This window comes from Cygnus atratus, chromosome 7, assembly GCF_013377495.2.
Source record: "Cygnus atratus isolate AKBS03 ecotype Queensland, Australia chromosome 7, CAtr_DNAZoo_HiC_assembly, whole genome shotgun sequence".
Lineage (NCBI taxonomy): Eukaryota > Metazoa > Chordata > Aves > Anseriformes > Anatidae > Cygnus > Cygnus atratus.
In genome coordinates, this window is record NC_066368.1 from 6,569,800 (window position 1) to 6,595,729 (window position 25,930).

The 25,930-nt window shown below is 43.1% G+C and overlaps 1 protein-coding gene across 2 annotated transcripts in view; it reads left to right on the forward strand.

The window, feature by feature from the left end:
- The first annotated feature begins 5,141 nt into the window (after positions 1-5,141).
- The window catches only part of CACUL1 (CDK2 associated cullin domain 1), a 48,192-nt gene continuing 27,403 nt past the window's right edge, over positions 5,142-25,930 (forward strand). The window contains exons 1-3 of one of the 2 annotated variants that reach the window (XM_035547715.2): positions 5,142-5,580; positions 11,729-11,855; positions 16,337-16,439. In XM_035547715.2, coding sequence (XP_035403608.1) covers positions 5,277-5,580; positions 11,729-11,855; positions 16,337-16,439 — 534 coding nt within the window. In that variant the 5' untranslated portion in view covers positions 5,142-5,276. The remainder of the gene's footprint in view (positions 5,581-11,728; positions 11,856-16,336; positions 16,440-25,930) is intronic. The other variant, XM_035547714.2, reaches the window with a different exon arrangement.

Here is a 25,930-nt window from a genome sequence, read left to right on the forward strand (position 1 = left end):
TATATATTTATGCCTAACTGTGTTGGTAACGTCCCTTAAAAAAAAAAAAAAAGTTGCTCACTACTGAGAAGATCCTTTTTTTTTTTTTAATGACTAAAATTGTTGTGCTTTTATACCCAACACATCTTTGTTTTTGAATTCTCAGCTTACGAAGTGGAAAGGGGAACCTGGATCAAAGATTTAAAGCATAAAGAAATTAGTGCAAAAAAAGTATCATCAGGTTCTCAGAAACCATTACCTGATGTATTCTATTATTTAGCTTTGTTTAACTGGAACTGAAGTTTTCACAGACTCATGCATGTTCTCTGAATACATTGTAGGAAAGAAATGAAATACTTAATGACACAATAAACAAATTGCTCTGAGAAGCCTTGAGTTTCATTTTGCTTTTAGTCAAGGAGCACTTGTTTGATAAACGGTGTGCTTTTAGAGGGCTTACAATAGCCTGCACACATGCGCAGAGACGTAGGATGGCAGAAAATTACCAGGAGATAATGGAGCAAGTCAAATGAGAAAACATGATGAAACTGCAGAAAATTTACATGCTGTTTTGCTTCTTCCTTTTGCCTTAATAAAACTGGGGCTGTCGTGTTTATCGCCAAATGATACACTATAAGTGTGTGCCACTGGATGTACTTGTGTGGGTAATGACCTGCACAGCCCCGCCAGCCCCAGGGGAGCGTGCTGACATCTAATGCCATAAAAAAACAGCCTCAGTGAAATGTCCTCTGCCCTCTTTTGCTGTGTTGAATTCACCACTGCTGATGAAGAGCCTAAGCCTGTTATCTGGGAAAATGGTCTGCTGTGCTGTCCTGGAAGCTCTGGGTGGCAATGGCCCAGAGACGTGCAGTCCCCTGGTCCAGGGGTTTTAACCAGACTTTTTGGACTGGCTGACTAAAGACTCAGGAGGCAACCAAATGAATAATAGCCAACAGGCTTTATTTTTTAAGTGTGAGTTCCTTATGATATTGATTTATGGGGCAGAATAGTCAGGGCATGTCCACAGTAAGAAGGATTAACTTGTATCACATGCCACAAAAATGCTTTCAGTGTGATCATGCTAAAAGAATTGTGCTTTGTATCAGTGCTGTAAAACTGAATCCAATGAGCAAAATACATGGGCTGTAAAATTACAGGATACATTCACCATCCATCCTTTTGCCTTTCTTCAGTCTTTTTCCTGCCTGTTCCCATGGGCTGAACCCAGAGCTGTCCTCACATCCAGGAGCTTAGCGACACAGACCTTCAAATAATTCTGTCGAGTAGTTTTTGAGGGAAAGTAACATAGGGAGACCTGGCAGTGAGAGGTAACAGGACACAAAACAGCACAGGGAAGGGCTGAACCATCGGCCCTGAGCTCCTGGATTACAGGGCAGAGAGTTTGTGGGGTGGGGGCGCGAGGCGAGGCTGGTCAGGGTAATTAAGGCCTAGTAGTGCATGCAGGGCCCTGCCATCAAGCACAGATCATGCAGGGAAGGTGACCACTAGTGGAGAAGTCAGAAAAATCTCAGCAGTCACTGTGCTTTTAGTATGCTGCTGACACTGGTGGTTGGGCAGAGAAAAGGGAGCTGGCTGGGAAGTATATCTGCATTATAAACAGCTTCATACACTTCTGGGTCCTGATCTCATTGTATGGCTGGAGAGGAGGAATGCAGCCTTATGTGCTGAAGGACATAAGCGGGTACGCACATAAACCTAGTGCAAAAGTTTCCCATTTACCCTTGTGCAAATTATCCCGCTGAGGTTTTGCATATACACCCAGGGTAACCGCGAGCAGAACACAGCATGTCTCCTATGACTTCTTCGGAGTTTCAGGAGGATATTTTTTGGACTCTGTCACAACACAGGGATGAAATCACATGTCTCTTCCTGTTCGTCCCTGACAATCTGAAGTTTCATTTAATTTCTCTTGAATTAGCACCTTTCATTAATGCTTAATGTGAGGTGAAAACATTTTCCTCTATGAATTTCTGTTTTGCTCTGTGCAACAGGAACATACCTATATATGTTTCTGGTACATGACAGGGGCAGAAAGGACAAATAAGTGCCCCTGGAGCACCGTGTCTGGCTGTGACCAGCAGCTTGCATGCTGCTGTTCCCTGGCGGCACGGAGGGTGGGTGCTTCTCTCCTCCACCCATGGCTGGCACTGGGCATCAGCACGCCCCTGCTCTATGGGGAGTGGGCAGCTGGGATTTCTTTACTTCTGAAATATTCTGGTTCTTTGGATTTCTTCTGCCTGTGGGAGATGGCAAGGATGCACTCTTGGTGCAGTTGATTTCAGCTTGTGCTGTGATTTCAGCTTGTGCTGTGCTTCCTTCCTTCTCAGAAATCAATGCTGCTGATAAAATGTGAGTCATTAAATCATAAATGCCTTTAGTTCTCAAGGCCTTATCACATACGCTACAAGATTGTAATATAATGAGACAGACTGTGTTTGCAGTCTGTATATAGTCAAAGAAATGCTAAGGGTCATCTCTCCGTAGCTTGCCTTACGTAGCCTGCACTTGCTCAAAAACTTTACACTGATCAGCTTGCCCTAAGTGCTAATCACTGCTGGAAGGGGACTGCCACAGATTGCCAGGCTGCAGAGGGATGAGTGGTTCACTGAGCCTGAGCAGGTCACATCCTGGACACTGCCAAAATACATCTCAAAAGTAACAGGCATTTGAACCTCCCTAGTCCATCCTCCATCAGTATTCTGCGCAGGGCTGTCTTATTTGCCACGGAAAGAGCAACATTTCATGCTCCTCCTGACAGAGCACTATTTAAGGATCTGCTTACCATTTGTATTTCCTTCTTTTCAGAATTATGTTCCTTTTTCCTATGGTGTTTAGAGCCAGAGCTATAAATCTGGGAAGCATTTTACCTGCTGTGTTAGGAATAGATTGAAATCCCATTTAAATCAATGAAAACTTTCCTATTGACTTCAGTGGGTTGTGCACTTGGGAAATAAGGAAAAAAAAAGGTTTATTTTATAATAAGAATTGTATTCATCTCATACTGTTTATCATCAATAGCAGGAAGCATTGTGTATATCTTTATCAATAGGCTTCATATAACATTTACCTGCTACCTCCATGAAAGGAAAGGAAAAATAAAAGAAATGAGAAGAAGAGAAGAGAAGCTGAAGCAGATACTCGTCTAGATAATTAAATATGGATTCAGGAGTTTGAAATGAAAACTCTGGTCTGACATCAGCATGTTGCTTTGTGGGTTAAAGTACTAATAGTCTACCGATGAGCTAATTACAATAAATACAAGTCACACATCTCCAGGGATTTTATGGAGATGTGAAGATACTCTAGAAGCTCTTATCAGAACTGCATTTGTATATGGTGTTCTCAATTAATACTGAAAATAATTATAGTTGTGGCATTGCAAAATATAATTTTGCAAAGATTGTATTTAAGCCTAAGTCAAACTTTCATACACTGACGAGGAAAAAAGGAAACAATGCGGACAAGTCTGAAGTGCATGCAAAACCAAGTGCTTCGTTAACGATGGAATATTTGACGGCGCCTTTATCGGCATGCAGTTGTGTTTAAATAGCGTAAGTCACAGATTACTGTTTCAGCTTGCCACTTGCCGTATGGGAGGCAAGAAAGAGCTCCTTGTTTAATTTGTAAGATGAGACAGCTTGTTGCATAAGGCAACAGAGGAGGCTATACAGAGAATGCCATAGTGAAGTACTCCCCAAGCTTTTTTGGACTTCTGCCACAAGGAAGTGCAGCAAGTGTAGTCATGGTGCAAGGAACGTTGTGAAATGGATTACAAAGGAAATGTACCTTTAAAGATCATGGCAAAGAAAATTAAAAGACCCCAGCTGGCCAGTAAATTACAGAGACAGCAACAATAACAGGCGTGTGCAACAGGAGGCTATGAAATAGAATATAAGAAGTCCTAGAACTGAAAATATTGTTTGTCTTGCTTTTTTTTTGTTTTTTTTTTTTACTGCTCTTAGATGTTAACATGAGAGTTTCTGAAATTATTCAAGATAAAACTGTACTGATAAGTTCCTGATTTCTCCTCAGGTCATAGTGTTCTTAAATACTGGCAACCTGAGTGCTGCTGCTGAGATCAGTGGAAGTGGATGAGTAGGAGGCTACAACGGAGTTGCTTTGCAGGTTGAAAGCAAAAACACGTCTTTCTTGACACAGTGAAGATATGCAAACCTTACTTGTGTTTCTTTGTAGTTATCAGAAAATTGCAACACTTAGCTAAGCTAAAAATGGTTTGCTGCTTTAGCTTTCAAAGTTTAATATTCACTGTAAGTGACTCTACTGATATTTGCATGCTATCACACATTCTACTCAGCCGAAGATGCAGCAAAGGCCACTAACAGAAACAACAAAATCCCGTCCTTTTTCCAGCTGCATTTAAGGTGCAGACAGCAACAGGTCAAGCACAGCAGGCGTGCAAATCCCGCACCTGGGCTCTGTGTGTGGTGCACCAAGTCAGCCTTTGGTCCCTCAGCACTGTGTATTGGTGTGAACAAACCTTTGGTGGTCACAGAGTTTGATCTTGATATCTAAGGAAAATACTGTTAGTTGAAACATAAATGAAAAGAATGCACTAGGGACAAATTGGGTTCAAATTCAACTCAAAAGAGACCCGTTCCGATGTGCAGTGAAATCAATGACACCTGCTTTTATAAAATAGGAAAACTTTGTGACATGGTAAAATAGGGAGAAGGCTGGACACCTCTCCTTTTAACAGCTTTATTTTTGTTGTTTTCCAACCAAAAGTGAAAACCCAGGCAGTGGAAGTCCATTTTCAGAAAAAAAAAAAAAAAACATTTCCTGGTGTCATTTCATCCACCAAAGCAGCCAGAACCTTCGATTGCGAGTGAAAACATGCCCTGGAGCAGTTACACTTGAAGGAAAGCAGACAGTTTATTTATTATTATAACTTTGACCGAGCTCGGGACAACACAAACAGCCTCGGACAGGCCTCGTGCCGGCGCCCCCTCACTGAGGGGAGGGAAGGAACGCCATGACCCAGCGTGAGGGCGCCTTCACTCCGCGCGGGGCAGCGCCGAGAGGGGTTGGCGCCGGCCATGCCCAACGCGGGGACGTCCTCCATCTACCCCACCCCCTAATGGCGGCGGGGCCACCCCCCCCAAAACGAACTACACTTCCCAGCGTGCCCGTTGAAGCCCCGCTGTCGCAAAGTGTCGGGCTGTCCTGCCCTGCTCTGCGCTACGCGGCCGGGCGCCGCGGGCCGTGCCCGGAGCCGAGAGCTGCCGCCATGGGCGGCGGGCGCTGAGCGCGGCCCGATGGAGGAGGAGGAGGAGAGCATGGAGGAGGAAGGCGGCGGCGGCGGAGGAGGAGAGGCCGCGATGGACGACCAGAACCACAACAACTGGGGCTCCGGCGGCGGCTACGGGCGGCATCTGCTCGGGGACCGGCTCCTGCGCGGCCCCGCGGGGTCCCCGCCGCTGCCCGGGGCGGCCGAGGCCAACGGCGTGCTGCGGGGCGGCGAGAGCCCGGGGGGCGCCCACAGGGGGGCGGCCGGGCCTGGGGCCGGCGCCGGGGCCATCGCCGCCGCCATCAACATCAACGCCTCCACCTCCAAGTTCCGTGAGTGGGCCCCGCCGGGGCTGCCCCCGCCGGCCGGGGGGGTGTCGGGGGGCTGAGGGGAGGGGAGGGGAGGGGGTGGCTCGCAGCGCTTGTCCCCAAGGGCGGGGGAGAGCCCTCCCTGCACGGTGCTCGCAGCCTCTGCTGCTCGCATGGCTCGTGGCGAGGCGCGAGGGGGTGTTGTGCAGGCGGGGTGGCGTGATGGGGACGTGTGGTGGCTTCGCCCGAAGCTTGTAGCTCGGGCAGCGTTTTCCTGCAGGTTTCTTTTCGGTAGAAAAAACCACGGTAGCCCTGGCTGTCTGACAGCAGCAGAAATAAACGCTGCAAACCCCTGCGTGAAGCCCGTTGAGGCAGCGGAGGGGGGATACGCGCACAGCACCTGCTGGCCTCCAAGGGCCTTGCTTGGGAAGGCCTGAGAGAGCAGCACTGGGTGTGCTGAGCCGAGAAAGTAGTTTCAAATCATCTTTTGAGTCTAGTTTTTAACAGTAATGGTGGCAAATATACAGATTTTTCTTTGTGGTTTTGCTGAGCTAAGGGCAAGGGAAGGGAAGATCTCTCTGCTGTTCCTTTCGATTTTGGTTGTATTTACGTAAGTTGTTTCTCTAGGCAAAATAGGCCCTTCTCTCTAATGGCTCTCAGAAAGCACGAATTTGGCTAATATGTTCCTGTAACTGTAGCAGTTGCCATGCTGAAATTTTGTTTGGAAATGCTCCTTTCTTCTTTCTTTTCCCCCTCCACGCCAGCTCACCCGTATAGTTCCTCAGCAGCTCAGTTTCTGAGCCGATCAGAAGGCAGAAGCTGGGGCTCCTGGCTCCCTGGCCGCCTGGGTTTCGTGGCTCCAGGCTCGCTGCCAGGGCCGGCTGCTTTGAAGCCGAGGCTCCCAGCTTCCTTCAGCTTCCTGGCTCTCTGCCGGCCTTGCCGTCAGGGCCCCAGGTGCCTTAGGGTGGCTCGTAAACACTTGAGGAGGTTGAAATGAAATGTCACTTGGCCTCGCTAAAGTGAGCTGCTCAACTCCCAATTCAGAAATGTAGAGATTGCGTTTTTCCTGCTTCCTTTCACTTTCCAGAATGAAAGTGTTTGCAACTCTTGGACCTTCCCCAGATGGGAAGGTGGCTTTCCGTCTAGTCCTGGACTATCGGGGCAGAAGAGAAAGCTCTGCATGATTTTGCAGCGTGTGTGGCTTTTGGGTTCTTGTTTTCACTTCTCCAGCCTTGATATTCCCAATGTGACAGCTGTCTTAGTGATATTCAGCATTTGTTAAGCCTTGTAAAATACAAAACTCGGTGAGGTAATGCGGTCAGTAGAGCTTTTGTGCACGTTTGCTCATTGTAGGTAGTGTTGGTGGTGTGTGTACGTGAAGGACACAAGTCTGGTGATGTAGTACAGGTGCTGGCCAGGGATCCCGCATGCTCTAATCCCGATGCTGACGGAAGACCCCTTGATCTCCTCTGTGTAATTTCCACATATGGAAAAAGAGCGAGAGGTCCCTTCAGAGGTGAGGTAAACGTGCAGTGAGAAGGGAGGCAGTGTGCGAGTTCTCCTGCTGTGTCTTCCCAGTGGCAGAGCATGCCTGCAGAAGCTGCTTGTCAGGCTTGAGCTCGATAAGAAAGTTGTCTGCTCTCTTCTGCCCGTCAGAAAAAGGGCTCCTTCCTTGCCTGTGTCATGAAGCAGAGCACGAAGCAGTATTCAGCTCGGTTAGGTTGTCCTGCAGGTGAGCCGTAAAAGCACAGATGGCTGACAGTTTCCTGCAGTGCTGTCTGTGGTAAACTGGAGCTCCAGCGACGTTCAGGTTGGTCTTCCCATCCAGATTCTTTCCTCCAAAACAAAATAAATCCGTTGCCTATATCTTAGTATATAACTACTTGCAGCTTATTCCTTTTGTTCATGTTTTTAGTTGCAGACTAAAGCAGTCTAGCGGGCCCTTTTTTTGTCTAATTCAGCTTGTGCATTAAAGGAGGAAGAAGATTAGACGGAAACTTCAAAATCTTTCTAGGGGAGACAAATGCAGTTTTCCTCCCTTGAGATTTGGGTGAGACGGAGAAGTAAGATCAGAAATCAGGTATCATAACGCATAGCTCATTTAATGGCTTTTATTCTGGTTAGAGCAATGAAAGACAATTTTCCATGTTGTGGTAAACTTATAACTAAATCTATTTACATTGATTCAATTCAATCATAGCCAAGGATTTATAAAGCAGTTCTGTTAAGAAAAATACTTTTAAAGGCCATAAGGGAGGACATAAGAGCAAGAGCTTTTAGTATGTTAAGGTAAACCACTTCTTGCTAGCAATTGTAGCATACCCTAATTGTGGGGGGAAACGTAGCTTTCCTTTTTTCATCCTTTTCAAGCAAGGGTGATTATGAATGTGTTTAATGCCAGGCTCAGTTTGGATGGGCACGTGAGGCTGTGAGTGTCAGCATATCCCTTAAATCTCTGCCCACCCTGTCGCATAATGTAGTTTAACACAGCATAGACCGATGGTGTGAGGAAAAAACAAGGAGTTCAACATTTCTTTTACTAACCAGTCTTAGTGCAGACGAAGAAACGTATCACTAAACCCAGGAAAGAATTGAAGGCCGCAGATTCACGGACTTGCTAAGGTGTGCCCAGGATGTTTTGGGCAGAGGATGTAGCAAGTCTCCTTGGCAAGTGTCTGTTTTGAGGAAGAAAGGAGAAGCGTGGAGCTACAGTGGTGGCAGCAAGTCTGTGCATTAATGTCAGGCACGTGTCTGCAGCTTCTGCTCTTTGCACAAAATATTTGTGGATTGTAGTGAGCGTTGCTAATGAAGCAGTAAAGCTTCGTATATTTCACTCTAGAAGTGAAATAATCAAAACTTCTGAGAGATGTCTTGCTGCTCTCTTGCTTCTGTTTTTATTGACTGAGTAAATGACAGAAAATTGACGGACCAATGCCTGCTTAGTTGGCAGTAGGTTGGATTCCCTTACACCTTTGTCCCTTGCTTTTTTAGCCATAGCTTTAAAAGGACAGCTTTTCTGTGCGACTATAGTAAACTTTTTGAGGATCTTTTCGGGTAAAGTTGCCTCACATAAATAACAGAATTAATGGTATCATTGATTTTTACTATTATTCAATTCTTCATGTTCTGTGCCTCTTACCTTTCTAGCATCTTTTTTTGAGCTATGCAGAAAACGTGAGTTTGTAAGTTAGTTTTTCTTATTGCTTTTGTGGGCAATGTATGCCTACTCTTGGATTCTTGTAACTTTTTTTTTTTTTAATCTTAGTTTTTTTTGCCATTCTTGTGCTTGATAGCTTGGAACAGGGTGTGTTTCAGTTATGGCTGTGATGCTGAAATATCTAGGCTATCCTATGAAGCTCATGCATATTCTTTTTCACCTAAATGATTTCACTGCTGCGTTTGACTTGCACAGGTTTTCTTTTGAACTTTTGGTGCATGGAAAAGCATCAGCTGCTTCTCTAGCTTTACTTGGAAATATAAATCACTGGAGAATATTGGCTTCCTTTCCATTGAATCAGGCTTGGGTGGGGCAGGGAGAGAAATCAAACCTGCTGTAGCTGGGTAAAGTCATGCATTCTAGCATGCCTTGTTACAAAATATCTGTGTCACTTCCCAGAAAAGTAAGTCTCGAGGAAATTAAGCGCATCTTTTAGAATCACCCTTGCCTTGCAAAATGGAAATGGAGGTTGTTGGACAAATTTCTTTTAAATCTTGAATACCTAGTGTAGGGAGAACTTTAAGGATGTCATCCTAAAAAGATGGGGGAAAAAAAAAGGAAAGATGTTTTTAAAGGGTCAGTATTTTTTCTTTCTTTCTTTCCTTCCTTCCTTCTGTTTGTGATTCCTTTCCTTCCTGGCCTTGAGGTTGTTCTTGCAGAGTTTGTGACTGTAGCATACTGCTTTGAGCCATCCTTTGCTCTTTTGTGTGCGTTTGTAAAACTAAAAGGGGATTGCCGGCTTGTGGCAGCTGGTGAAACTTGAAAGGAGCTTGTTTTCTGGATTAGGAGAGTAACAATAGTGATTGTTCAACGGGTAGTCCTTGGACTCTTAACTTTGTAAACATTATGGTTGGCTTATTTTCAGAAATGAAGTGTGGAAATCAAATGAAATAATACTTATAAGAGTCTTTTGAATAAAATTGAAGCTTTTCTAGGAAGTTACTTGGAACCCAGGAGTGTTTCCTCTGCAGACCTGCTGGGGCTGGTCATAAAAGCATCGTGACCTTTATCTGTGGAGTGCTTCTAACGGGCAGGCCTTCCTACCTGCCGCCTCCTTCTATTTCCACGTTGTTAAAAGAAATACTTATATTGTGCAGTGTTCTCAGTTCTTACTTGCTTCTGTTCTCGTAAACGAGTAGAGCTTAATGTGTTAAACCAGATGTGGGTGTTGTTACACACTCAAATCCACAACCAGGATTTGGACCAATGTTTCTGCTGACTGCAGTTTAATCTTTTCAGTGGAACAGCGCTCTGCAGAGATCCATCTTTTCGGGTAACCAGGTGAAACACAAACCTCAAAGTCCGCTGCTGAGTGCAGGTGGGAGTAGTAGGGCCCCCCGGGTGAGTAGTAGGGCCCCCCGGGTGAGTAGTAGGGCCCCCCGGGTGAGTAGTAGGGCCCCCCGGGTGAGTAGTAGGGCCCCCCGGGTGAGTAGTAGGGCCCCCCGGGTGAGTAGTAGGGCCCCCTGGGTGAGTAGTAGGGCCCCCCGGGTGAGAGCCGCCCCCAGGCCGGCGCTCTGTGTGGGCTGAGACCTGGAGCGGATCCTTGCCATACAGCTGGGCACTCAGATGCCTTGCTCAGCCAGGGTTCTGGCTGGGATACCCTCAAAAGGCTCATGGTATGAGTAGTACCTGCTCTTACAGGTAGCGTTGGAACTCTTTTCTTGGCTCGCACCTCTCTTTAGTCTATGTCCTCTGCACACTCTTCTTTTCATCAAGATGCTCTTAACTGTTTTGTCCAATGTCGTTGAAATTGTTCGTAGTAATGCTGCCAGCAGCGACCGACTGAGCTCTCTTCAAGCCCTCATGGAAATAACATTTTGTAAATCTTGCTCGCCAAACCCAGCAGTGAATTTACATTTAGACACGTATTTACAGTGCGGCCCTATTCAAAGTAGTAGTTCTGTGTGGTGTCTAAACCCGGCAGTTTGGGATGGGAATTATCTGTAGTCTCTGTTCCATGTAATACTGGCCCACATGTGGTGTTCAAATGAAGAAATGCCTTCAGATTTCCTGAAGTAGATAGTTTTGACGTGAAGTATAGCTTGTGCTGTTAGTTACTGAGTTTGGTGGTTTTTTTTTTTTGGAGTGGCTGCTGAGAAGCTGTGGTGGTGTGACATGGCAGGCCAGCAGGTAGGTCTCTGAAGGGAGGGGTACTGCCCCTTCTAACGTGGCTGCTGCTGGCACTGAGCCGCGCGTACGCAGGTAGTTCAGAAATCTTCCCTGAGAAGAGAGAGCATAAAACTCTCCTGTGTCTGTGGTTTGCGCAAGAGGGTGCAGTTGGGAAGCGCTGGAGTAAAATCAGGGAGCGATGGTGCTAACGTAAATGCCTCCTGTGGGGAAAAGGAGATAGAGGGGGAGCTGAAATGCAGATCCGGAAAAGTCTCCCAGGAGCCTAACTGCAATTGAAGGCAGAGGGAATTGTGTAAGCTTTTAGGCCAAGGAAGCTGTTGGTGTCATCTGAGGCTTGTAAAATTCATACAGCTGCTTGGAAGGACTAATCTTAAAACTCGTCAGTCTTGGCCAAAGCTTGCTCTTCTGCCTGCGAGGACTCAGTAGTTGCTTCTGGGCTCTCACAAAGTTCTGTAACTTAGTAGTCAAGTGACTTAAATGTACTGTTTTTAATAAATTTTGTCATGCTAAAATTCCTAGGAGTTGATTTTTTGTTTTTTAATTTTCCCTTCCCCTGCCTCTTGGGCCCCTAAAATTTATCCAAGCGCTGGTTTGGCAGCTTTTCTGATTTCTTATTATTTTTTAAATAAAAAGATGCAGATTCAAGTATGGGCTTTATTTTTAGATGAGGTTATCTTAGCAGAAGTGAACTGTTCCTATTTTTTTTTTTCTTTAAGGCCAGCTTATCAGTGCGATCAGAATTGCAGCTAGTTCACTTGGTTATGATCTTTTGGCTAAAGTTGTACTAAAAGAACCACTAATTGTAGCTTTGTCTTTTCCTTGCAGTAATGAATGTTATAACAATTGAAGATTATAAGAGCACATATTGGCCAAAGTTGGACAGTGCCATAGATCAGCTTTTAACTCAGAGTCCTGGTGACTACATCCCTATCTCCTATGAACAAATATACAGGTAAGGAAATCTTATAAGTGTTTCATGACCTATTTTTTTTTTTTTAATTTAAATGTTTGTTCTGTCTTGTGGCCTATGCATATGTCGTTTTTTGTATTTATGGGGAGGGAAGAGGGAAGGTTACGTAGAGTACAATATTTTTTAAATGGTTGGGATGGGTAACAAATAAATACCTTGATATCCCATGTTAACAGGAATAAATGCTAAAGAAGAAAATGTGTAAAATGTTAACATTATAGTAAGCTCTACCACAGTTGCTTGGCATCATATATTAAGAAATGCATTGAAGTTTCAACATCCCTTTCCTCAAAGGGGAAGAAGAGAATGGCATGTGTTTGACTTGACATGACAAAAAAACATTTTGAAATGTTTAGTAGGATTCAGCTTGGTGCAGTAGAAGTGTGGGAGTAAGTTGAAGCAGCTGATATTTCCATATCAATTGTCATTTGTGTGCTTTGAATCAGTAGATGGGGTCTGATTCCCTCCCCTCTGACCAACCATCCTGCTGCATGCATGTGTGGTAGAGCCGTGTGAAGGACTGGCATGCAGTTCGCCCCTTACATCTGCTTGCCTGTCTGGAGAACACTTGATTCGTGCCTGGCCTGGAGCTTTGCTTTACTTTGCTTTAAAAGGAATCTGTTCATTCGCCAGAACTGCCCTGCAGACTGAGCTAGTGCACAGTTGGCAATGGCAGGGGGTGTGCTTCAAAGCCATGCTAGTGCTCTAGACAAACATACTAAATGCTTTTGAGACCTGACAGTTTCTTACGAGAGCGACAGAAATGGGTACTTTTGTTTTGTAGGTGACAGGTAACACGTATCCAGGTTGTAGGTGAACAGGACAGAAACTGGGGAGCTGCTGCTGTGTTTACTGGCCCTTGCCAGCTGCACAACTAGTAGCCTAGCGTTGCACCCTAGGGAATAAGGCAGGCATCTGTTCTGGAGCCTTTCAGCTCTACTGTCTTCTGCCCACTTGCTCGTAGCCACTTTGTCTCTCGTTTGGATTAGGGAACCAGATACAAGATTGGCAGGTGTTCAGTCTTCCCTCTTATCTCCAGTTAAAAACTTCAGTAAAGTTCTTCTTTCCTCTTCAGACTTTTGGAACTGCTGTTGTCGGGACTTAGACGTCAGCATCTGTATAGACAATAAAGACGGTCAGTTTGGTTTGAGATGCATTTTGCAGCTTGAGTGTAAGCACTGAAAATCCTCTCCCCAGCTTGAAATCAGCTATGTGCAAACAGGCATCAAAAACAGTTGACATCTACTGATACTTGTCTGTGATTAAGAGTAGGTGTGTTTTTAAAAAAAAATACATATATTAAAGGAGAAATAGGTTTTAAGTTCCTCCTATTTAACGCTTATACGTCAGGGTGACACTTAATGAAGTCCTGTAGTGATGCATAGATGTCTGTTGCATTAATTTTTACTATTATCAAAACAATAGGTTATAATTTAGTGTTACTCATAAAGCTAGTGTGTCAGTTCTGAAGTTTTCTTTTAAAATTATGTCTGTGGGTGTAGTTCCTCTGACACAGCCTCTTCCAGCTGGGAGATTTATTTACTTAATTTTAGAGTGTCCTTTTGCTTGACTTACAATCTAGACAAGCTAGATTGAAGATGAAAGAAAAAGAGTTCCTTTTTATTGAATTTATTGATGATGCTTGCTTGGAGTATTATAGAAAATATGTATCAGACCTAGGGTTTAGATCCTCTGTTTCCATAGGCTAGTTCTTTACTCTGAAAAATAGGCTGTTTTTTATCTCAAGTGGTTCAAACAGCTACATATCTTATATTTTTTTTTTTACAGTGAAATTGAGCTGAAAATACAGTGGCCTTTTTGATCATCTTTGTGCTGAATAAAGGAATCACGGTTTCTATAATGCAGACTTGAAATACATTAATAGATACACTAGCTAGTGTGTTTGATGTGGTTGGTGGTAACTGTAGGTGTCTACTCCAAAGCAGTGAAAGTTGGGGGAGAACTTCTAAGGTGTGTATACAGATATTTACTGTGGATCAGCTTACACATAAGTTATCACATAAGTTATCACAGTGTGATTTTTGACTGTTTTCATCTTTGAGTCCAAAGCCTGCCTGTATATAGTCTCTTCCTATTAAAAGGATTTAATAGTGACAGGAAGTTGTAATGGAAACTGAGATGAGGGAAATGGGAGCAGTTAAGTTTTATTCTGGCAGTCCTTTCCTAAGGTAATGCAGTTAGATCAGTGTTCTTCAAGACATCTTGCAAGTCTCAAATCTTCGTTCCTCTCGTTACATGTTGATCTCCTGATGTCCTGCTTGGTTATGCTAAAAGGCTAACAAGCTGGTGACTTCTTTTGGGGTAATAGCAGGGCAAGGATGATTCACAGAATCAGCTTGCAATCAGGAACTGAAAACAGGATCTGAAAATGGGGAAGTAACCTCTAAATAGAAGCGTTGAGATAAAAAGTAAAAATGCCCTGCATGTACATATGAAACCTGGTGTTTGGCTACAAGAATGCCTTGCTGAAGTAAGTGTAGCGATACCATGTGTAACAATAAGCAGGTGTACTCTAAAATTCAGTTTAGTTGCAGAGTTATAAATGAAGCTGTTAACTTGGGGAAGTGGCTGTGCACTGGTTAGTTATCGAGCAAGCTTAAGACCATTTGTTGTTGTTGACTTGCTGGGTGGTTTACAAGAGATCACAAAAGTCATTCTGGCTTTCCTTGCCTGTGTTTCTTTCTTTGATCAAAATTAAATTCATATTTTTGTTGTTACTGCATCACACGAAAACATCTTTGGACTTGCTTGTTCCAAAATAGGATCTGTCATTGATAGACTTCGTGTGAAAGAAACAGGACTTCTTCTACTATTATTTAAATAACATTAAACTACAGATAGGCAATTATTTTCCAAATACAATAGCTGGGATGGTGTGGGGTGTGTTTTCTAAGAAATAGCGTGGCTTGCCAAATGAAAAGACTTTGCGTAAGGGTGAATAAAGTATTTTTGGTGCCTTTGAAGTTGTCAAAGGTAATTAATAAAAACTTCTAAAAGGTAAAGGAATGTTTAATCTGGTAAGGATAATCTGCTTGTAAAACCTTCCAGAAGACGCAGTGTCAGTTACTGCACGAGAACATTGGATAGGCCCCTGAAGTCTTGGAGCTGGTACCTAACCTCTCCCTTGCATTACAAAATTACAGTAGCCCTTAGTTGTTTTAATCCCTTTTTTATTTTTATTTTTTTTCAGTTTGTTTTCCTTTGTAACGCCTGCTCAGTAGGGAATTGGAATGTGATTATTCCCATAGAGGGACACGATGTTGCTGTACCATGTCTTTAGCCTTTAGGTACTACTAGAAATATTAAGTATTAAAGTCTGGGATCTGGACCTGGCTGGAAATGAGTCGGTCTGTGCATGTTCCAAGAGCGGTCTCTGGGCTAAACTGCTTGCTTCCGCAGTAGGGAGGGGGGAGGAGAAGGTTTGGCTTGCCCAAGATATCAGGTGAAGTCTTCCTTTGCCTCTTGATTTTTAGCAGCTAGCTTTAAAAGTGCTGACTTGAAAGAGTGAAAGTGCCGAAGTAAAGTAAAAGCTGCTTGGTGCTGCTAACGTCACAATGAAGATGAATGCTGTAACGTAACTTGGGGCTGAAAATAGCGCGTGTGTGCATGTGTATATCCATACCTGTATGGGTGGATATGCACACCATTATGTGTGTGTGTATATACATATATATAAACGGTTTGACAACTGCTGTAAATGTGCTTTCAATACATAGACTCATTGCAGATATGCTGTTACTGCAGTATGAAAACGATAAAATGTTCTAATAAAGCAAAAGTGGCACTGAAGAACAACAGAGTTAATACAGCCAAGCCATGGAATGTAGAATGAAAGCTTTGTTGCTCTTTCTCTGCATCTTTGTTTATTATGAAATATATATATATATATTTTTTTAATTTAGGATTTAAGTAATAATAGATGGAATAACATGTATAGGTCTTTATTTTTAGGACTTCTTGCTGCTTCTGTTTAAAGCACTAGTATGATTTCAGTACAACTTCTATGACTGCCTGCCAGTGGTGTCCATCTTTTAACAGGGGTTTTGCCCTAGAACGTATATGTATAATAATCCTTAAACCTGCTTAGTTTCCTGGGGACTTTATTCACATTATTATTTGTGGGGGGAGAAAAGCCAGGACTAGGAGTGTGCTGTTGACAGAGTTACCCTGTCTGTTCAGAAGTGCACTCTTCAGAGAATTCATTGTAAATTAAAGCAAAGTTGGGTGGGGGCAAGGGGTGATGGACACTGGGGCCTTCAGGCAAGACCTGAGAGTCTGCTGGAGCTCATTCCAAGCTTAGGGCTGTATTTAAAAGTTCAGCAATCATTCAGTTAAACCTGTTAGCCTCTAAATTGAGACTTGAACAAAATATTTTGAAGTCTGTTATCCCTCATTGCAAACTGTTGTAAGTTCATCGTTTGTTCCTATATTTGTTTCTGCAGTTGTGTGTATAAGTGTGTATGCCAGCAGCATTCGGAACAGATGTATAGTGACCTAATAAAAAAGATAACTAACCACTTAGAGAGAGTCTCAAAGGAGCTGCAGGTAAGAAGCTGCACAATCTAATTCTATCTTTCCTGGGATCTGTGACTATATTGCAGCATGTAGATGGCCTATGGAGGGGATTGCCATTAAGACTAATTTACACTAGCTTACTAAATCGAGGACTACTTAATTCACTGCCTGTCAGAATAGCAGCTGCTAGGTCTGATTGTATAGCATGGCTTAGCCTTAGAGAGATGCTCTGTGTGGATGGAGAGCAATGCCTAACATTTAATATAATGTAGAATCAAAGACTGGAGAATGGGAAATCTATTGTGTAATCTAGTATGCAAACACTTCAGTCAAACATGATCCGAGCACGTGACATTGATGTCTGCCATAGCTGTGCTAATCTATATAAACTGCTTATGGCCCTTGTGCCTCAAAAGCAGCACAAAAATGAAAATCTAAAGGAAGAAGTTGAAGTGAATTTAATATGAATCGTGAAATACCAGTTATGAATAACTGCATATGAAAACCGTGTGCTACAATTTATTCTGCATTTTTCTTGCCTATCTCTAGATGTCAGTGGTTTACAGCAGTCCTAATAGAACTTGTATATCCCTATCCTCTCTACATCTTATTTGTGCATCCATGTTTGTTTTCATGTGTGTTCCTTGTTGAAAATTACTTTGGGACTAGAATTTCCAGACATACTCTTGACATTGTCATCACTCTAGCAACAACGCTATTTTATTTCCTTACAGCTTTTGTCACTTCCAAAACTGATGTTTGAGTTCTGTACTGACTTGTGTTGAGTCAAATAGACCTGTTAAAAGAGTAGGAACCCTAAACTACAGCAGCTCCTTCAGTGCTTCTAATAACTGAGAGCTAATTTCAGTCAGTCAAAAGCAGTCTTACTGCTGTTAACTGCAGCAGCTACTTCTGTCTAAACATGCGTCTGTCAAAATACGCATCACTGTGATCATTCTGATGTTCTTCTCCCTTCTCACTCTACTCCCCTTGTTGCTTTCCTTGTAAAAAATAATAAAAAGCCAGCAAAGCAACAACCTAAATTTGATGGATATGATATTTGGGACAGTCTTTGACTAGGAAATATTTAGGTCATCTTGAGCTAGGTTCTTTGCTGCTCCTTTTCTGCTTTACTATTTCTCTTTTCTCATACAGTGACATTCTCGTTGGTTCTGTAAAAAAAATCTGCTGAAGTGGACGTAATATATTTAGAATAAAGTCTTCCCTTGGTCCTGCTGAACTGGTGCAGCCTGTACATTTTTTCTCTGATTGTGAGAACTAGGAATCATGGCAGTTGTACGGGTTTGGCTAGTTCTTGTGATACATCCCATAGTAGTGTGGTATGCTACTTTGCTTTGAATTTGGGAATACCCCAAATTCTTTTCTGGGTGGTAGTCCTTGATTGGTTTTCCCTAAGTTCTGAAACTGAGCAGCTGGTTTTAAAGGTTGCTTTATACACGCGTTAACTTTTTCTGCCTAAAACCAAGGTTGTCTTCTGAACATCTGTTGTTAAAAGAATAATTGAGACAACTATTTAATGCAGTCTTTGTCTTGCAAAAGGTTTCTTATGTAGGTTAGACGCACCTTATGGCAGGTGGCAAGACTGCTGTCATATGGCACGATATCATCTTGGAGTGACTTTATTTTTGGGTGGTAAATCCAGCTTTCTTGAGCTGCTTGAAGAAAAATTTGTATGCCTTAAAATCTGTTCTATAAAGAAGCTGTTTTAACTATAGACTGTTAAATTGTCTCTTAAGAAATTACTGCGTTGTGTTTTAATATCCTTATATCTTTGATCTTAATAGGTTTTGGTGACATTTAGTTACTTTATTGGGTTTAATGATGAAACACGGTGCTAGGTCTTTACCCTACCACCGCCACCACAAAAAAGTATTTTGTAAATGTTGGTCACTTGGAAGTTTCTGGTTCATACAGGCAGATAATAAATATATAATGTGAATCCTTTTAATGCACAGTAAGTGGTGATTTGCCAACTCTGAGAAACTCGTTCAACCTGCCAACAGTATTTAACCAAATTGTGGGGTTCTGTTTAGTTGTCAATGTGCAACTTAATGCAAGTTACATATATATTTTTACATGTAGAGAGGCACAAGTAGCCTGATACCGGAATACTGATTTTATGTCAGAAAGCAGATACCATGAAAACTGAAATGGCAGGCAAACAACTTATTGCATAGAAATGCAACAGTTTTATGGCAGGTGGATTGCAGAATATCTGTGTGTAACCAACATGCCAGAGCAAGCTGTTTCCTCCAAGAACAACTCAGCAGCAGCAAAAGCAGTAAAACTGTCAGATAGCAAATTGTGGAAGCATCCAAGTGGACCGGTCAGACTTGCTCTTGCTTGTTTCTTGCTGTGCTGGAGTTTATCCTCTTTCTTTGTGGCATTCGCTGCAGAAGCTCCTTTTTTTTTTCTTCTCCTTCCTGTGTGCTTTGCTCTCAGCTTGCCTGGCGAGCCTGCCTCTGGCTGAAGTCAGCAGAGGGGTGGCAGCGGGTGGGTGAGGCTGGGCTGGGTGTCCCCGTGGCTTCACGCTCACTGGTCATCTGTCCCCCTGCTGACTTTGCTCGTGGTGACTGCGTGTCACCTTGCGCCGCGTTGGTGTTTGTTGCCCTGAGCACTCCCCAGGGTCTGGCCCCTGGGTTTTCAGCTCAAGAAATTAATTAGCTGTGATGGGGGAGGCATTATGAAAATGTGGGTGGGCTGATGAATGCTCTGCGTGCAAGGCATTGGGTGAAAGAAAAGCAGTGAACATTACCTGCCGGGAGGTGCGTTTAAATGAGATGGATTACCAGTTGTTGGATCAGCAGCCCTTTGAGACGGGGCCTCCTGTATCTCAGGACATTTCTAGCTCCCTCCTGGCTGTACAAGGAAATGATCCCTCTTCAGGCAGTTTCATGGAGAGACCATATATGAGCGAGGATTGACTTCCTTTCCTGCAGCGGATGTCTGACCAGTTTCTCTGCTTGAGTAAGGATGTGTTGCCACGTGAAACTTCCAGTAATTAAGAGAACGAAGTTTCCCTAACTCCTGAGTTGCTCAGAATTTTGGACTATTTGTGTTTAGGAGGAAAAAAAAATATTGGCTGGCTGCAGAACGCACAAATGAACATATTTCCTGTTGTCTTGAGGCCTATGACGCCTGTACGCATATTGATGATTTTTTTTTCAAGGTGCTTTATTTGGAAACATTTTATTGGTAATGGACATAGCCCATTATGTTGTGGTTTAAAATAATGGCAGCTGTTTTTGTGGGTAAGTGCTGAGTCATTCAGGTGTATGAGATAGAGTGGATACACAGACATACTTTCAAACTGAATGCATTTTATTTTTTTAAAATAGTAAAACCATATTTGCATTAATGACAAGTGTTTGGCCTGAACATATTCTCATGTGCTCTGGTAGTCATTTAAAACTAATTACAGTGTCCATCACGTATCTCTTCATCAAATGACACTGGGAACTATTTTAAGAACTGACCCATGGCTGGCCCATGCCAAAAGTACTTTTTTGTGCAAGTGTAGTTAAGTATTTTTGGTTTAGTTAGAAAAATCTCAATAATTCCTTTAGGAAATGACTGAGAGCTGAAAAACAATTCTGTCATGTTACGTATGGCTTTTATGTTACAGTAAAAGAGAAGAAGGGATCTATTGATTTTTAAATCCTGACCAGAAACAGTTCAGTTCACCAACTGTGATTCTTGTGTTCAGTGAAGTTAATAAGTGAAACATTAATCTGACAGTTACTTATCTGATAAACACGGTGAGGCTGTCAGAGGCCAGATTCTGAACTTCAGATTAGGTTCTGAACTTCTTTGTTCGTTTCTTTAGAAGCAGTTGTGTAACTTTCAGTATTTTTCCTGATTACAGGAGTAAAGCATGAAGCTTCAAGTGGCTTGTCATGTTTACCTTACGAGCTTTACGGTGTAGTCAGGTGCTATAAAATGCAGCCAAGCAGAGCCTTGAGTGAGTGGTGAAACTGAACTGTGGGCAGTGTTTGGTGCCTCACAGCAATTCTTCATATTTATACCTTAAGGTAATTTACCCCAAATAGTTTTGCAGATATGTTTTGCTTTCCTTTACCTTTCGATAGTGCAGTGTTGTAATTGAACAGTTATGCCAGGCTATTTGATGGGACTTTTGACAATGACATATCTGGCTGTTGTTTTTGTTGCACGTGAGACCAGGCTCTGTACGCCATCCGCGTGAGGAAGCTCATTATTCCCCTTATGAAGAAGCACCGTATTCCACTGTCTGTATGGGTGCTGTTTGGCTTGCAGCCTAAATGAGAAATGTTGAGCCGCCTTTGTGATTGATGTCTCGTTCCTTGTAGCGTAGAAATACCACTCAAACTAGCTCTTATGAATGTAAAACTGGTTGTTTCCCTGAAACAACCACAGTTGTATTAGTTTCTCAAGCACTTATGTGGGAAACAAATCTGCCACCACTATGTCCTGCGTATAGGAAAAGAGCATAAATAGATGGGGAAAAAACAAAGTGAGAACTTGCTTTCTAACTATTCTCTTACTAAGTATGTTAATTATTACTGCTTCTTGAAGTTCTTTAGCATCAAGTGTATGGCTGGTTAATCTACAGTACGTTTTTAAAAGAGGAAACTCAAACTGGCCATTTATTTGCTCTATAATATTTCCAAGGGAGAAAAATACCATTCTAGTGCCATGGGCATCCATCCAACAGTTTTTCCAGGGAACATTGCTTAACCATCTGTGAAACAAGCTTTTAGTGCTGCGATCACACCCAATTGAATCAGATCAAATGAACGGTAGTAGAACTTTTTATCCAAAGCCAGATGTGGTAGAAACGCGTGCATCTTGAAGTAGACATCAGAAGGAAGGCTGCTGACTTGAGACAGAGGTAGGGATCACCGTGTTGCCAGAACTGCCATCAGCAATCCCATTGTTACAAGCAAGGTCACCTGAGAAAAGCATCCTTGCCTGCAGCTTTTCAAAAAGGCTGAGATCCCTGCAGTTGCTTTTGCTTTCTTGTCCCACTGAACCAAGTGCAGCAGACCATGGTGTAGTTATAGAAGGACGTAAGCAAATGCAGCGCAAATGAACGTGTATTTACTGGATGGAGAAGGTGCTGAAGATTTCTTAGGAGTAAACGATTTTGACAGTGCTTTGATATCATGTAGTTTTCTTTCACAGACGTGTTGAATGGAAATGGAAACGACGTACAGACATACACCTTTGAAGGATCGTGCTCTAAGACAATTACGAGTCTTTAAGGATGCTGTAGAGCTCGAGGGCAGGCTTGAAAAGGGTGACACAGTCAATCTTTGAATGAATTGTACTTGGGACTGATACCTGTTTTTCATAAAAAGTTTTGATAGCACATTTGTCTAGTGACACAGACCTGGGGATCGCATATCGTGTCCGCAGGGCAAAGTAAATAAATGATGCTTTACTGAGGAAGAACAAAAGCTGCTTTAAAAGATTCAGACCTCTTGCAAGTTCGTTTGTGTAGTTAGAGCTGTTCTCCCTTTTTTCTTGGCAGGCGTGGGAGAGATTCTGCAGCATGTGTGCTGGCTTTTTGGCAGTGAGTGTGTTCCCAGGAAAATGGAACTGCCCATTCAGTATAAGAACGCAAGCTTTACCAAGTATATTGCTGATTGTGCCAGATGAGTGTTCATAAACAGATTAGCTTTGTGTTCTCAAACAAAGGCCTGTTGTCATCGTTTCTCTCTTGTGAGCCATTTCTGAGTTGTCTTGAGCCAGCAGCCTCTCTTCTGATGTTTGTTCTTTCATGTGTTCTGTCAAAGTGTGATATTCAGATTGGAAAACAAAACCAAGAAACATATTTTTCATGTATGCGCAAGTTCGTTGAAATGACTAGATAGTAGATTTCAAACAGGGAACGGATAACTTTGTATACTAGCTCTCCTAGTGCTTGTTTTCTTTGAAGACATTTACATCTTGTGTCATCCTTTCTCAAATGTCTTTTTTTGTTAATTCTCATGTCTCTTGGCGCTGAGATGCTCACTGTGATGTGCAAGGAGATGTGTAAATGATGTTTAACATCAGCATTTCACAGCAGCCATAGCATTTTATGCTAGGAAAGTCTTCTCAAAAGGAAGCTGAAGGTGTTAAACAAATGCAACCCCACCACAAATTGGGAAGTCCGACCATGCTTTCGCTGCTCTTGTGAACAGTCACGTTAAATGGTTGCTGCTAGAAAACTGTTCTTAAACCTATGAGTGGTAGATGAGAGCAATTGTAGGAGAGGATTTAAGCTGTTTCCCCATATAGAGGCTCTTGACAAAGGGACTGAATTGTCAGATGGATGGGATTCAGAGTGGGGCGTGGAGGAGTGAAGGTTCTTCTTCCTTTTAAGACAACCTTAGGCTAGCAGCACATTTTTCTTTCTCTGTTTGAAGAGCTGCTTTCATATGTCCCTCAGGTACAATACGAGTGGTTTTTAAAGACTTAATATTTTCTGGGGGGTTGTAAGGACTCAATGTCTTCCTTAAATTTTTTCCTTCCATCTGTAATTAAAGTAGCTGAACAGATGTGTTCTTGTTTCTGGACTAATAAGACCAAGAGTTAAAATAAATCTTAGTATAATCAGTTTCTCTTTTTTTTTATAATAGCTATGGCAGAATACACAGAGATTTTAAATGCATGTCTACTCTAATGGTGTCGATTTAATAGAATAATCTTAGCAACATCTATTTACTTGTGACAACAGATGTTCAGTTTGGTGCCATGCACTCCTGGTTGTTTATAAAATCCATGTAGTTTATATAAAGCTAGTCCCACTCTAGTTATTGTCTTAATAATGTGAACGTGAGTATGTGGAGGAAGTTCTTCTGGTGCAACAAGTAATTGAGATCAGGCTGGCAGTTTCGAGCAGCCGTACAATAACGCTCTAATGAACAGAAAACAGCGAGGTGTTTGTTTTCCCCACGCTGAGTACAGAAATTCACAGATGACCTGTGAAAACACTGTTACTGAGCTCTCCTTGACCTGTGTGTTGCTTTTTTCCCCTTAAGTTTACATATCAAACAATAACCGAGGAGTGTTTGATTGTCAAGCTCCTCCTTTGGAAACAAGGAGAATCGAGCAGTCAGTGCCTTCTTGCTTGTGCCTTCCCTGCGGAGTTGTGAGGGTTGTCACAAAACAATATCAGAAAAATAAAACTCAATGGCAACTGCTCTGTCAGCATGAGATATCAAAAGGTCATGACTTTGCTTTCCAGAGGTTAAGACCAAGGCTGAGCATTTTGCTTGGTGCTAGTGAGTGCCTCCCCTGGAGCTTTAGGACTTCTCTCCCATTTCCTCGTCTTCACCCAGAGCAGTTGTTTTCTGCTCGGCTGTAGGGTGGAGGTAGCCAACAAGTCAACAACCTCAGGTATTCTCTGAAGGCTTGAGGTTGTTCCCAGAAGATAGTTGGGTGTGAATTTGTTTTTCCTCTCTTAAAACTGCTCTCTCAATGTGACACAGGCTTTGTGAAGTGAGCAAACAGGTTTCTGTGGAGGAAAAAGGTTTCAAACCTTAATGTCTCCTGTGAAAAGGAATGGCAAGCTGGATGCATTCCATGGGATAGAGGCTGCACATGCGACTAAATCCTTTACTGTCCAGACAACTCCAGTCTTTTTCTTTAAAATGAAGAGTGCAAACTCAGCGTGAGAAGAGCAGCACCCTGTGTCAGGCTATTGTCTCCTTTTGTTTGATGTGTTCTTTGAAATAGAACTTTCTTTTTTCTTTAATCTTCTAAGTTGTATACTGAGTCGTTACAAATCAGAGAGTATAACCGTATTTAAAGTTGAGGTTAGAAAGGAGGGAAGCAAGAATATACGTTGCCTAGAAATGCAGATTTCACTGCAAGTGATTTGCAACAAATTGTATAGGTAATTACATATGAAAAGGAGAACCTGGAGCTCACTGCTATGCGTTGCTGGAATTTTGAACTAAAATTTGTTTGGCCGCCCCTGAGAGCTGCATCTGCAAAAAGATTAAAAACTGGTGATCAAAATGAGGAATAACCATATATAACCTTTGGCAGCGACACATGGAATAACATTCTTTATTCCTTTGCCAGTTTTGCTTTCCTTTCTGAAATGTCTGTTCTGTATCTGCGTTTGCTGTGAGAATTACCCACGTGTTCATCAAGCATATTAAGCAGGGAAGCTGAAGAAGCTAATATGAAGGAAAAATGTTTCATGGGTTGAAAGCACTTAATGGAGCAAAAAGTCAGTGTGAACCCTAACTGTTCTATTAGGGCCCCTGCTTGAATGTCCATGCAAAGGTTGAAAAATCTGCTTCTAAAAGATGAGAGCTGGAAGTTCCCATAAGGCGCTGAAGGTGCAGCCAGCCTGGAGCATTCCTCACACCGCAGATGCTTTGGCTTGAGAAGAATCTTTGAGCTTGTTTTCTCGCAAGGTTTGGGTTGCTGCTGCATTTTTCATCCTCTTCTTGCACAGTGCTTTAGGAAAGGAAAGTGGTGCAAGAGAAGAGAAGGCGTGCTTCTTGTAAGCAGGCAGCACTTTGTCCTGGGGTGCATGCAGGGCCCTGAGCAGCAGAAGCTCCGGCAGCTCACCCCCCCTGCCTCCGGAGGGAGCGCGTAGGGAAGGCAGGAGGTGGCCAGCAGCGAAGCGCTGAATGTGGGCGGCTTGGGACGGAGTGGGGAGAAGTGGAGGAACACTTTGCCCCAGCTCCACTTCCATCCCTGGCTGAGTTAAGTGCACTCCCGAATGCTCTAACGTGGCTCCCCGGCGTTGTGAAGCAGGCAGTTATGAAACAAGCCACGGTTAGTGCTTCCCATTTTCCTGCTTCCCCTCTCAGTTTAACTTCGCTTGCTGCAGAATAAATCTTTTTAGCTTCCTTATTTTTTTTCTTTGAGAACGGCGGTACTTTACACAGAAAATAGCAGCGCTGTCACTGTGGTGCCTGTCGTAAAGTTGGCACTTTCAGGCTTTGTATGGCAGTGTTTTGCCTGGGGCTGCACGGCGGTGCTGTGAGGAGGACTGCAGTGGGGTTTGTGTGGGATTCCAGGTGCAGAACTCTGTCTGAAGACATAGTTTCACAGTCCTTCCTGCTCCACACCCTGAGTGTTTGCCTCGCCTTAGGTGACCCAGCTGAAACTCAGCAATGGTTTCTGTGCAGGACAGGGCTCCCTGGAGCTGGATGGAGGACGTGCTGCATGCCAGCTCGGGTGCCAAGCAGCTGCTTAACGTCACCCTGCTGTCTTGGAGCAGGAGCCCATGGGGGGATCAGTGCACACACCACGGCACTGGATGAAATCTCATTATGGGCCCTAGACCTGACAGGCAGCTTTTTCAAAAAGAATGTTTGCTCTTTAATAACTGTATTTGCATACGCTAAGTACAGGTTTGTCCTAGGCATGCCGTATTGCTTATTCAATGCGCCTTTTGCTAGGCACTGACACCCAGTCCTACGCAGAAACCTCTTACTGGTGAGAACTGTTTTCCCTGGAGGGAGCGATAGCAGAAACTCTGGAATGATGTGCGGCTTGCTTTGTGTAGA